The sequence below is a fragment of the Microtus ochrogaster genome, chromosome 2, assembly GCF_000317375.1.
Source record: "Microtus ochrogaster isolate Prairie Vole_2 chromosome 2, MicOch1.0, whole genome shotgun sequence".
Classification (NCBI taxonomy): domain Eukaryota; kingdom Metazoa; phylum Chordata; class Mammalia; order Rodentia; family Cricetidae; genus Microtus; species Microtus ochrogaster.
This window is the reverse complement of record NC_022010.1, coordinates 47,093,853-47,106,567: the sequence shown is the minus strand read 5'-3', so window position 1 is coordinate 47,106,567 and position 12,715 is coordinate 47,093,853. Positions and strand designations below refer to the sequence as shown.

Below are 12,715 nucleotides of genomic sequence, written 5' to 3'. Positions count from 1 at the left end.
GAGAGATTTTTAAAAAGACAAAACAAGGCAAGAAAACAGTGTACAGTTTACTCTATAAAAGTCCTTTTCTTACATGTGTGTATGATGTAGGTGTATGTGTGTTATGTATGTGTGTGTGGTGTATGCGGTGTACTGTGTTCATGTGTGTGTTTGTGCCTATGTGTGTGTGAAAGAGAGGGAAACAGAGAGATGTGGGTGTACGTGTGTATGTGTTTGCTGTGTGTGGTATGGCGTGTGTGTGGTGTGTGTACATTTGTGCATGCATGTGTATATGTGTGGTGGGGTGAAAGGGTGCAGAGAGGAAAGAACAAACTAATGAAAATGCTTGAAGAGATGTTTCTCTGAGCTGTGAGGACTGGGGAAGAGTAATTTTCAATTTGAGACCCTGGAACTCACTTCCATCATTACAGTTCAGCATCCTCTGCTGGGTGCTCTGTCACTGATCTTCAGGCCAAGCTGTGGGGACAGAAGCACAGAGGCCATGACTCGCGCAGGTTATGCTGTTCCTTGTCCCCGTGCACTGCTCTCTCAGAGAGGTCTTTCGGTACTGAAGCACAAGACTTCACATTCTTCCGCGATGAGTGTAGACTTGTTCCACTCGTCCCAGTTCTCCAGTCCTGGGGACTCTGGCTCGGTTCTCATTATCAGTACATTCCTTTCCTTGACCTGCTTCAGCTTTGCACAAGAAACATCCACGTACAAGTAACTTTAAAAGGCTTATTTCTCATGCAGCAATCCCATTGTGTGGATGAAATGGTAATAAAACTGGGTTATCAACTATTTGGCAAAACAGAAAAAAAAACAGGTTTTGATATTTTCATGTTCTCCATAAAAGGAAATAAAATTCTTCAGTAAACTTAGTATCATCCAGCATGGTTAGGAATGCTTAATTATGTAATCCAGCTAACAGTGTCTAAACCACACACAAATTGCCAATTTCCAAAGATTTAAAATAAAACAAGAGTGCCTTAACATTTTCATTCTTTGGTGAGCCAGAGGTGCACATGGATCTGGGAATAGCTAGAGATATAGGCTAATATTTAATTATGATCATGGTCTTACTGGATGGTTAATGGAGTGTCAGACAATAGAGTCATTGTATCTATTACTGGGTATTGCTACTGGCTGGCTTTCTTACTAGAATTTTGTTCTTTTAAAGAAGATTCACCATAAGTAGGCATTTATAGCACTGAGTGCTATGATCACAATGTTCTGTTTCTAAGACTGTCAGGAGTCTGTGGGATTTCCCTAACTTTCATGCTAAATTTTCTACCATATGATGCCATAATTTTGGACCTTGAATATGTAATAAAAACAAGTTCCAGGATTTCTAGTAATCTTACAATATTTGAAAGGACACTGATTTTGACCTTCTGATCAAAGAAATCAAAAAGGAAGAGGAAGACCTACTGTGAACTGGAAGGAGAGAGCCAGCTCAGATAATAGAGGAAAGGAGGAAGAGAAGCCATAGCTCCTCTTACCCAGGCTGAGTCTCTCTAGCATAAAATCAGATCATAGATAGGACAACAGGTATTGAAAAGGGGTAGGGAGATGCTGAGAGAAATCAAGGCACAGAGTGAGCTTTCTTTCTTCTGATGTTGCATTTTCAAATATTACGGAGTTTAAAACCATGCTATTCAGTCATAAAATACTGTCCCCTACTCCCTTCTCCCATCTGTCTGCGTGAACTGATACCCTTCCCCAAATCAACTACATATAACTAATTCTATTTTCTTGGGAAGGCAATTTTTGACTAATGAATCATCTTTCCTGTAATTTCTATTTTTTGTAGCTTTAGTTTGGCCAAGTTCCCTGGCATTCCTGCTGAATTATGTAATGGAAAATTTGACCTCACACTTTTTGCTTTTTGTAACATCACAAAACACTGATCTAAAAGGGCTACAAAAAAGGTAACTTAGAGATGAAGGGATGCACAAAAAGAAAAGGCTTAGGGTGGACAGGAACAAAGATACACTAAATCATCTGGAAAGGAAATATTTAGGTTCCCAGACACAAAGTTACATTTATCTTCAAGAACAGCTCATTTGTTACAGCTTAGGATGTCACAGTGTTTCCATCATAACTCTGCTGTTCTAAGGATTGTAAACTAGCCATAAAAAGTCACTCTCGAAATTAACTTGGAACATAGGCAGAACATTTTGTAGATCCCAGGACTTGCTTCAAAATGGTGATTTTTAGGGTGGGGCAGTCAGAGGGAAAAGGTGTCAGGAAGTGATTTCTTGCATTTAGCCACATCTGAGCTGAAACAAAACTTTGGCAATCAGTCTTGTGTGATCATATCCCACTGTCTAAGGAAAACCTAACAGGTCACACAGAGTCTGCTTTGTAATTGGGACACTTGGGACTAGCCATGGAGAAACGGTTTCAGAAGCCACAGCAAATGAATGAAGTGCTTATGAACACTGTCTTTGTCTTTTTAAAACTCTTATGTCTTTCCTTTCCCAAGGCAAAAAAGACATTTCTTCGAGTGTATATCTCAGACATGAGGAGACAACACTTTAGGCACTAATCCAAAGTCTGTCTCTCTGTAGCACAACAGTCCTACAAGCCAAGAAAATACTAAACCTGACTGTGATGGGCAGAGTCCCACACGGCTGCCAGCACAATCTTCTTATAGATGCCACAACCCCCACGTAGAGCACATACTATCCAGCCCAACCAGATACCCAAATGGGGTGTATCATGCAAACAACGATGGCTTATGTGTGTACTGTTAACCCAGACAGTGCCCAGGGCTGTCAAATGCACATGCAAGGGAGGATTTAGTATATTATTCATCTGGATGTGTTGGAGAAAGGACGGGGAAAGGGCGGATGCAGAGAAGTCCCAACAAGTCACTACTTAGTTACTCAGGCTGCTAGTAAACCATGCAGGTATTTCTCAGTGTTACCTAACTATCCCCAAAGAAGCAATGGTGTGTACTCTATTCCATGAAAATGAACTGCTGTTAACAGAAATACACAAATGATTCTGAGGAGAGAACACTTTCAGTCACTGTGTATAGGCTGAGTAAACAATGCTTATCTGAACAATTAATGGTTCTGTTCAAAGAGGAAGTTAAACAGGAGAAAGATGAAATATGCAAATAAGATGCAGAGGTTTCTCTTAATTTTATTGCAGATGACTACCTGAGCCAGAGACTATCTTAGATTTGAATCTCTTGTCGAGTCTGGTGAGGAGCGGTAAGAAAAGGAAACATTTGGACAGTCTGGAGGGATTCTGTCTGTCCTACTCTTAAAAGCATGTGGGGGCTGGAGAGATGGCTCAGGGGTTAAGAGTACTGCCTGCTCTTCTAGAGGTCCTGAGTTCAATTCCCAGCAACCACATGGTGGCTCACAACCATCTGTAATGAGTTCTGGTGCCCGCTTCTGGCCTGAAGTAATGCTAGCAAGCAGAATACTGTATACACAATAAATAAATCATTAAAAAGCATGTGGACAGATAAAGTTGCTAACTACCATGAAAACTATCAGGGGAAGAAAATTACCATGTGTTGTTTAAAGTCCTATTTACAGGAAGGTCTGAGATCTTGGCTCAAGAACAACCTGGCTATAATATATGAAGACTGTCAACCTTAGGAAAGACATTCTACTATAGGCTATTGGATACCTAAGGCCTTCATGCGATACTTCTGATAGTCCACATTACAGCAAGACTGAATTTCATACTATTTAACTTGGAATATGTTTAATTTTTCTATTTCCCATGATATCTTAATCCAAACTGCTCTTGTAGTAGAGCCCACTAAAATCATCCCTTTACCTTTTAGCACTGTAACGTTCTGGTAACAGAGCAATCATGCATTCATTAATTATCCCCCTCCCCTATGCTGTCAAAAGCACTTGGAGAAGGAAGTTGGTCATTTTTTTTAAGCCAAGTTAATAAGTCAACAACACTAACTGAATTAGATAGAATGTGTGATGTTTTTCAGCAGCACATGGAAAGAAGTGGGGTTATCTCTGTATTTGATGGGTTATTATCTTAGGACAGTAATTTCCACAGAATTAAACACCACTGAAAGCCATGCCTGTCACAGAACTGTATTCTAGTCACTTGAAGGCTGAAGCAAAGGACTGCAAGGTCAAGGCCAGCTTGTGTAATTTAGTAAGTCCCTGCCACACATTTAAAAGTTTTCAGTATATCTCGTTTGTTATAAGCACTAAATTTATAGATATTTATAACATCTATTTATGATGAAAGTAATAATTTTTCTTCTGAAATGGAGAGGCATGAGGACTGTTGTGAGTTACAGTGTTCAACTCTGTCTTATAAGGCGAAAACAAAAGGAAAATATCTCAACACCAAATACTAATTTCGAATATCCGTAGGCAGTGTGTCTCTTTTCAGAGCTATCTGGCATATAGCTAGGGTTATTATTACTGTGATGAAACACCATGACCAAAAGCACTGTGGGGGAAGAAAGTGTTTATTTCACTCACAGTTCCTCAGCAAAGGAAGTCAGAACAGGCCAGGAAACCGGAGTCAGAAGCTGAGGCCAAGGCCATGGAGAGGTGCTGCTTACTGGTTTGCTCCCCATGGTTTGCTCAGCCTGCTTTCTTAAAGAATTCAGGACCACCATCCTAGAGTGATCCTTTCCCCATCAATCACTAATTTAGAAAATGCTCCATATGTCTGCCTACAGCCCTATCTTATGGAGATATTTTCTCAATCGAGGTTTCCCTCTCAGATGACTATCTTGTATCAAGCTGACATGAAACTAGCCAGCACAATACATGTAAGGCAAATAAGCATTTATTTTCCCCCTTATGATATCAAAATTGCAGAAAAAGTACAGACAGTATGTTCTATACCTAAAGGATCTTTTTATGACAATACACAAAGCGATTTCCTGTCTGATTACACTTGGATATACCTTGTTAATTTAACCAGCCTTGATATTACACAGAATGTCTATTAAAGTGAGCAGTAAGAAGTCACATTTGGCAGATGACTTTTTCCTATTTCTACTTCCAACTCCAATTCTCTTTGGAGAGCAAAACAATGGTGGTGGGGGGGGGGCAAAAAAAGGATCTGGCTAGCTAGCTTTTGTACAATAGCATGGTTTATTCGTCTTTATCATTAGTAAGACAACATTTTTTGGATAGTCTCAATATCAGGGATTCATCACTCCATTATTCTTTATATTCCCACACAAGTCATACTTTCATGGAGAGGAAAAGAGACAAAGGAAAACCCAATGACTGAGAGCCAGATGGGCAGAGGGAGCTGACTAAAGCCGCCTTCCTGTGGCTGAGACACTGCTCAGGTGACACGCTGTCATCGGCATCAGCATAGACTCTGAAACACACGCACACACACACATGTACGAAGGCACATCTTTAGACGGATGGACACAGAACTTATACAGGTGTGTCTAGGCAATATACGAGTAACTGGGAAACTTTATGACACATTTATACGTTTTGTAATTTGAACATGAAGGCCGTTAAAGGATGTCTATAGTCTCTTTGCTGAGGAAATATGACCTATTCTCTAATTTTGCCTAGGGATGCTTTTCATATTTCTGCTGAGTTGGCTTTACAGTGAAGATAACTTTAAATGTGTGTTTGCTGTTTTAGTCTATTTTTAATAACTGAAAAATAACTTCAAGCTTCAAAGTTGAAGGGAGGTACTAACTTCACTGACTTTATCTACACTTGCCAAATTGTTAAAAATATACGACTCTTGCATTTTAGTTTCTTTCAACAGCTACACATACACATTTAAGCCATTTGAGTGAGTTCGAGAGATTATGTGCCTTTGTTTCCTAAGAGCATAGAGGATCACTTCCTGGTTTGTCACCCCCCCCCCCCAGGAGCTCACGTGTTAGGAAGCTGGTGTTCATGAGAGAGGCTGAGGCATGCTGGGAAGTTGGTGCTCATGGGCAAGGATGAGGTGCTATGGGACCGAGGCAGTCATGTTCTTTTTGTTTTTGATTTTGTGAGACAGGCCTGGCTGACCTGGAACTTGCTTTGTAAACCAACCTAGCCTCAAACTCACAGAGATCCTCCAGTAGCTGCCTCCCGAGTGTTGGGATTAAAGATGTGCGCCACCTCTGCCTGGCCAGCAGGTTCTAAAGGGGGAGTAATGTCTTCTTTCTAGAGTGGGTTAATTCTCTAGGGCTGTGATTAGTTCCCATCAGAATGAGATGCTGTGGTAAGCCAGCCTGCCCTCTCTTTCCTCTCTATTCCACAGTTTCCTTGTCTGTCTCTGCCATGTTACGGCACAGCATGAGGTCCTGGCTTGCCTTTGACTTACAGCCTCCAGAACTGGAAGTTAAATGAATGTCTTTGCTTTATGAATTACTCAGCCTCATGTATTTTCTTATAGCAACAGAAACTGGGCCAGGATTGCATTTTAAAGTCATGGTATTTCTGAAGTACCTTTGTTTGGCAATTGTCTAAATTCTAATACTAAATTAATTAATGAGACATCTTTCTCAATCCATAACGTCAAGGTGCACATGACTCAGTTCATCCGGATGCCACTGCCAGGGACAAGATCACTTGGTGAAGAAGTCACTGGCAGGTTTTTTTTTTTTATTCAAAAGCTATTCCCAGGAAACTTCCTAACATCCTGGCATGAAAAGATGTTCCAAGCTCATCTGCTTTTTCCTTCATTAGCCCTTCATTAGTCAGCCATTTCTGTAATAAGCCCTAGACCCTTGTATAGAAAATGAGACTTAGCAGCCCAGCTATCGATATTATATATGCTTATGGTTATAAGTTAGCAGGCCCTCAGAGCAGAAAGATCTAGGGAATATTTCATGTTTTAATAAGCTGTCATAAAATATATTTCTATATACACCTTCTTCTAACCCTGAAAAATATTTTGCTCCCCATTTGACATCAGGCCAAATGACAGGGCCTTTGGGATGTGAAGCTCCACGGGCAGACTGCAAAAAGATACTCACATGCCAATTTAGAAGGCTAGAAGGAAGCAAGATGCAACCACTGCCTTCTGGAGTGCATTGTTTTAGCGCCTTTGGCCTAAGGGACTTGAAAACAGCCACAGCTTTAACTATTAGAGAAACTGGTCTATTCACCTTAGAAAACAAGAACTTGAATTGACTAGACAGACTCTAGGCATGAGTATGGATCTGTGATATCAGTCAACATATATAAACAAAGTACAACAATGGCCTCTGCGCTCTCTGGAGGGCACTCACCCAGCTCTTTGATAACGACATGACGATGGTTTTCTTGTGACTATTAGTCAAGATGTTCAAACCGAAAAGCTAAAACTGCAGAACCAAATACTCTGCTCTGGGAAAAACCATGTTAAGGAAACACATTTGTATGTATGCACTGCTCTAATGAAAACCTTATAAGAGCCATCCCTACCCAACACACACACACACACACACTGTGAAAGCCGACACTGGCATTCTTTATCAGTGTTATTTTAAGAAAGTCTAAGTTGAATTAATTATAAGTGTTTCTGTACCACAAGCCTGAGCTTGCTGTCATACCTAAATAGTAGACATTTTCTGTCGAATTTTTAAAATATGTGTCTGCTCCGTTTTACTGATAAGGAAACATGCGTAAGTGACCCAAAGCAGTCAGTTCAGATGGGAGCCGAGGCCACAAATAATTTCTTCTTTTATTCAGGAAACAGGAAGTAATTTTTGGGGTTATTCACTTACATGGCAACCTCTAACCCAAAGTTAACTCTAAAGGTGCATTCCCTGTTTAAGTAGGTGAGAAAATGTGGTGGATTCTTTCCATGTACACTGGGCAGAGTAAGAACACTAACATCAAGCAGCCTGCACACTGTAAATAAACATGGAGCCAATAAGCCATTATGTCTGCCCTGAGAACACATTTTCTCCAGACAGTAAGAGGTGCATTAGCACATACTTGTCTCCTGCCTGCAGCTTTCCATGGTATTTTTCACTTCCTCTGAGTTACTGAATATATTTTGGGGATTATGAGAAAAACCAGTGCTGTGATACTGATCAGGAAATTCTTTCTTCATGGGGTCCTGTGTCTACCAACTTCAGTGGATGCTGATGAAGAAAGTTACTTTTTTCTTATATGTAATAATGGGTCATTAATGTAAGTAGGTAAATAATAGCAACCATGCTTCTCCAGTCAAATATTCATATTGTGAGACTGGTTGTATTGTGTTTTCAAAGAAACACGGATTAAGTAACATGCTTTACATAAAAAATGCTGGCAAAAAAACCCATAAAAAACAAAAAAACCCCTAAAAACCTCAAACCTGGATTTTGCCAACGACCATACAGAAAATAGCCCTTTCCACCATACTTCCACATTTCACTTAGAGAAAATAAAATTATTTCTTGAAAGAGGCATATTGGATTCCTGTCTTCTAAATCATAAGTCCTAAAAATAAATCCTAAAAAGGGTACCATTAGAGAAGCAGAAACCAGGCTGAGTTTATCCTAGTCATAAGGCAGTTCTGGGTTTGGCTGAGGTCAGTTCTGGCCTCTGAGAGGCATTCTGTGGAAATCTCTATGGAATCTATTCAGCCCTAATTTTCTGTAATCCTCAAAACACCCATCTTCACACCTGGTTTCTGGTTACTGGGAAAGAACCGGAGGTAGAGCAGTTGCTGAGCAGGAAGTGTCCTGATAGAGGCAAGTTACGGAGTCCAAGTTAAGGACTCCCAGACGCGCAGACGGTGTTTGCTGTGGGGGTTTTGCAATGTTGCAAACATTAGTCACCAGCTTCAAGAAGATAACACAAGCTCTGAGAGCTGCGATTTTCAAAGGGATCTGGGACTGAGGGATTCGGTGGAAGCCTTCCAGGCCAGCAGCTGCCAAGCTAGTGCGTTTTTCATTGGCTGCCACTTGATAGGGGGAAGGCAGGAGGATGAATTCTTTGAGGGCAAGTTCAGACAGTGAATAGTTCAAGGTTGCAGGCTGCTGAGAAACTGGGGGCAGTGAATGGACACACAAACCACAAATGTTAAAAGGCACAACTGGTTTGATTTTCTCTGAAGTTTTTTTTTTTTTACCCCGCCCCTCTCTGAAATTTTAACAGCTAAAATCGTTCTATTACTGTGGAATCATTACATAGTAAAATTAATATCGATAAAGCAATGTTGGCCAGTAAGATAACAGAGTCAGCTTTTCCAATTAGCCTTTTTCTTTCTCATCCATGGTCATGGTTCCGTGGAAGGGAGTGAATTTTTATGATAGGTGGGTATGGATTTGCATTTGGACCTGATCTTCTGGGGCTATGTGATGGAACTGCAGTTTTATTTTCTGTGGTAGAGTAAGACCTACCTAGCAAGATCATTGCAGGGGATGGAGTGGGGTATTAGATAATGACTTTTATGTGGTAGAAGAGGGGAGATAATCAAAAGAACGAGAAGTTGTCATTAGTGCCACATCCCACTAAGGTCCCTCTGTTACAGGTAGCTACCCTCTGCCATCTGTATAATTATCATAGGTAAAGTTACCCTACAAAGCCAAGAAATCTGCATTCACCTGCCTGTGAATAATACTTACTATCTGTTGTAATCTTCTTCATGCTTTAAAGTTACAAATAACCTGTAAATTCAAAGTTTAACATTATAGCTTTTATAAGATCTTCAGAGATTCTCTCTGTAGGGCAGGAGACATTTTCTGTAGAAGCTTAACAGTAACTTGAAATTGACTGTGGTAGTGGGGGATATGGCTAGCAGGCTCCTCTGCTTCTCCAGCAGACTTCCTGGAGATTCACTGACAATACAGACCATCAGCTGCCATTCCTAATAAAACAGTCTCTGGCTCTGCATACCTCACAGCAAGCTGTAAGTCACACATCCTGTCCTCGGTTCTGCTTTTCTTCTTTAAGGCCAGCTAAAACCTGCTTTTCATAAATCTTATGAGAGTAAATCAAAGCAACCAAGCTGGAATTTGACAGAGGACTGACCAAGACTATTTACAGCAGAGGTGAGGGCACCTGTCTTCTCCTTGTGGCTACCTACCCACCAGGACTTTCCCTTCGCACATTCGAATCATCTACATTTCAGTTATCAACAGCCACAGTTTTCTACACATTTCATCATTTAGCTCCGTGTGGCAAGGGTTAGCAAGTAATGTCCAGTAGGCCAAATGTGCCCTGAATCTGAAGAGTTAACTGTGAGAATGACTTTTACTTTTGTAAAATGTTGAAAATTTAGAAAATACGTTGTGACTCTTGAAAAACAAAACTAACTTTCTGTGGCAACAAATAGAACTTTATGAAAGCATAGCCACGCTCGTTCACTTATATCTTGTCTGTGGCTGTTACAACGATGACGTTTGGTGGTTATCACAATGATCTAGGGCTAGCAAACCCTGGAAGGCTTACTAACTGCTACTCCATAAAAGGTCTTGCTGTGGAGGTGAAGCAAATGCCTGCAGCAACATTTCCTTCCCTTTCTCTCTGCTCTGCTGCTCTAGCCCCTCAGCCTGGAAAGGAAACATTAGCTAGATGCTGGAAGGAGAATAAGACAATAAAAAAAGAAGTGGTATAAAAACCAATAGGTGTGTGTCTCAAGTCGTTTCTAGACACAAGTTTTTATGTTAACTCTGGACTTTCCTAGAACACGGCTTCTCCCTTGCTGCGTTCTCAACTTCCTCCACCTTTGGAAAAAGGAGTCTTGTATTTACGAACAGGATCCTTGTGATAGAGATGAGAAATCTCATCACTACGCCCTCCTTTACCCTCCCTTTCTCGTAGACCCAAATCTAACAAAGGAGCGGCACTGGATTTCTCAAAACCTTCCCAGTTGACCAATTTAAAAACTAAAACCCACTGTTCTAAACCTATGGAGATAGAACGGTAATGTGACCATATAATGATTACAATGATTCATTCTGGTCTCTCCTGGAGAATGGGGCACTTATGGCAAATGCCACTAAATTATTTAGTTTCTGGAAATTCCCTTTCATGAATATGTCATTTCAGTACATAGTTTAACAACGCTGATGTCCAGGGAAATACCGTCTAAATTATAGCATAAAACAATGATCCCAGACTCAAAGACCGGACAGTGAGAGGTGCTCTGACTCCTATTCTGTTGCCGTCATAAACTCCATGATGGACAACAACCTGGAGGAGGAAAGGATTTATGTGCTTAGCAGTCACAGTCCATGACTAAGGGAAGCCGCAGCAGGAGCTCAAGCCAGAAGACGGAGGCAGATACTGAAGTGGAGACCAAGGAGGAGTGCTTCTCCCTGGCTTGCTCGCTACAGCTTCCTTGGTTTGCTGTCTTAAACAACCCAAGACCACCTGTCCAGGTGTGGCACCAGCTGCAGGGAGCTGATCCTCCCACACCAATCACTAACTGAGAAAATGCCTACAGGCCGACGGGAAGGAAGCAGTTCTCTACTGAGGTTCATATAAGTTGACATAAAACAACCAGTACAAGATAGAAACTAGATGGGCACAATCACTTTATGTCCAGAAAAGAAAAACTTACTTATGATTATAAAGACAATATCACTTGGCAAATGCATTTCTAGTCAAACTTTAATATTTCATAAACCTTGCAAATGTATTATCAATCTAAGGTTTCATCCTAAGGCACTTGATTTATCTTTTATTGTAAAAATGAAATGAAAAATTTTTCTTTGAGCCAAATAAGCCCCCATTTTCATTAACAAAAAGAATTGAGTCTAAGAGCTGTAATAACTGCTAAAAAATAACTGATCTACTAATAAAATATCAAGGGATATATTTATGACATACTTTGGTGAAAAGGTATTCTGTGTGTGCGTATGTATGTATGCATGTGTTTGTGTGTGTGTGAGAGAGAGATACTAGAAGCCCAATATAACACTATCCATTGTGTTATAGCTACATGTAAAAGGATAAATTAAAATACAAAAATAACCATTATATTTAGAGTTCACAGTAATGAGTTTTGACCCTATCCATTGGTATGATAGCTAAGTAGCCCAGGCTGGTATTGAGCTTGTCATCAACCTATTATAGCTTCCTGAATGTTGTTATCACAAGTGTCACCTTCCTCAGTTCTTGTTAAGGAAATATGAACACCAGCTATCTTTATACTGTTATCACTGCACAAGAATCAAGATTATTTTCTAACCACATACATTACCATAAGCACTTGTAAATGAACTCTACACCATCACTTTATCTTATATCTTTATAATTTACAATGTAAAATTATCTATGAATAATTCCTGGATAAATAAGTTCCTGGGTAAATGTATAATATTTAAAAATATTTAAAAATTTAACAAAACATCCCTTAATTATATGGTTACTTCCAGGAGACCTGCACAAGATCAATACAATAAGGCCAGTCAGCATTCCAGCAGGCAACACTAATTAGATACACACACACACACACACACACACACACACACACACACACACACAGAGGATCTGAAGGTAGGAGGGGTGTGTACTGACAGTGTCTAGAAAGATCAGCCAGGTGGTGGTGGCACATGCCTTTAATCCGAGCACCCAGGAGGTGGGGTAGGTGGATCTCTGTGAGTTTGAGGCCAGCCTGGTCTATAAGAGCTAGTTTCATGACAGCCAGAACTATTACACAAAGAAACCCTGTCTCAAAAAACAAAACAACAACAAAAAAAAAAAACAACCTAAAATCAGTAGTAAGGCACTGGTACTTGCTAAGATTTATTCTATGATCTTACTCTATTACTCACTATGATAAATAATTATAACTATTAATAGAAAGCAAATATTAACAGAGCGCCCAAACAGCT

General features: G+C 40.2%; 2 protein-coding genes across 4 annotated transcripts in view; one reads left to right on the top strand and one right to left on the bottom strand.

Annotated features, from left to right (window-relative positions):
* Cmss1 (cms1 ribosomal small subunit homolog) overlaps nt 1–12,715 on the bottom strand; it is a 290,654-nt gene that overhangs the window by 106,885 nt on the left and 171,054 nt on the right. The window contains exon 1 of one of the 3 annotated variants that reach the window (XM_026785840.1): nt 397–629. The exons of the other annotated variants lie outside the window; for them this stretch is intronic. Coding sequence (XP_026641641.1) covers nt 397–418 — 22 coding nt within the window. The 5' untranslated portion in view covers nt 419–629. Of the gene's footprint in view, nt 1–396; nt 630–12,715 lie in introns of those variants that run through there. 3 annotated transcript variants of the gene reach the window in all.
* Nucleotides 1–12,715, top strand: part of Filip1l (filamin A interacting protein 1 like) — a 225,039-nt gene that overhangs the window by 61,178 nt on the left and 151,146 nt on the right. The gene's annotated exons all lie outside the window — the stretch shown is intronic.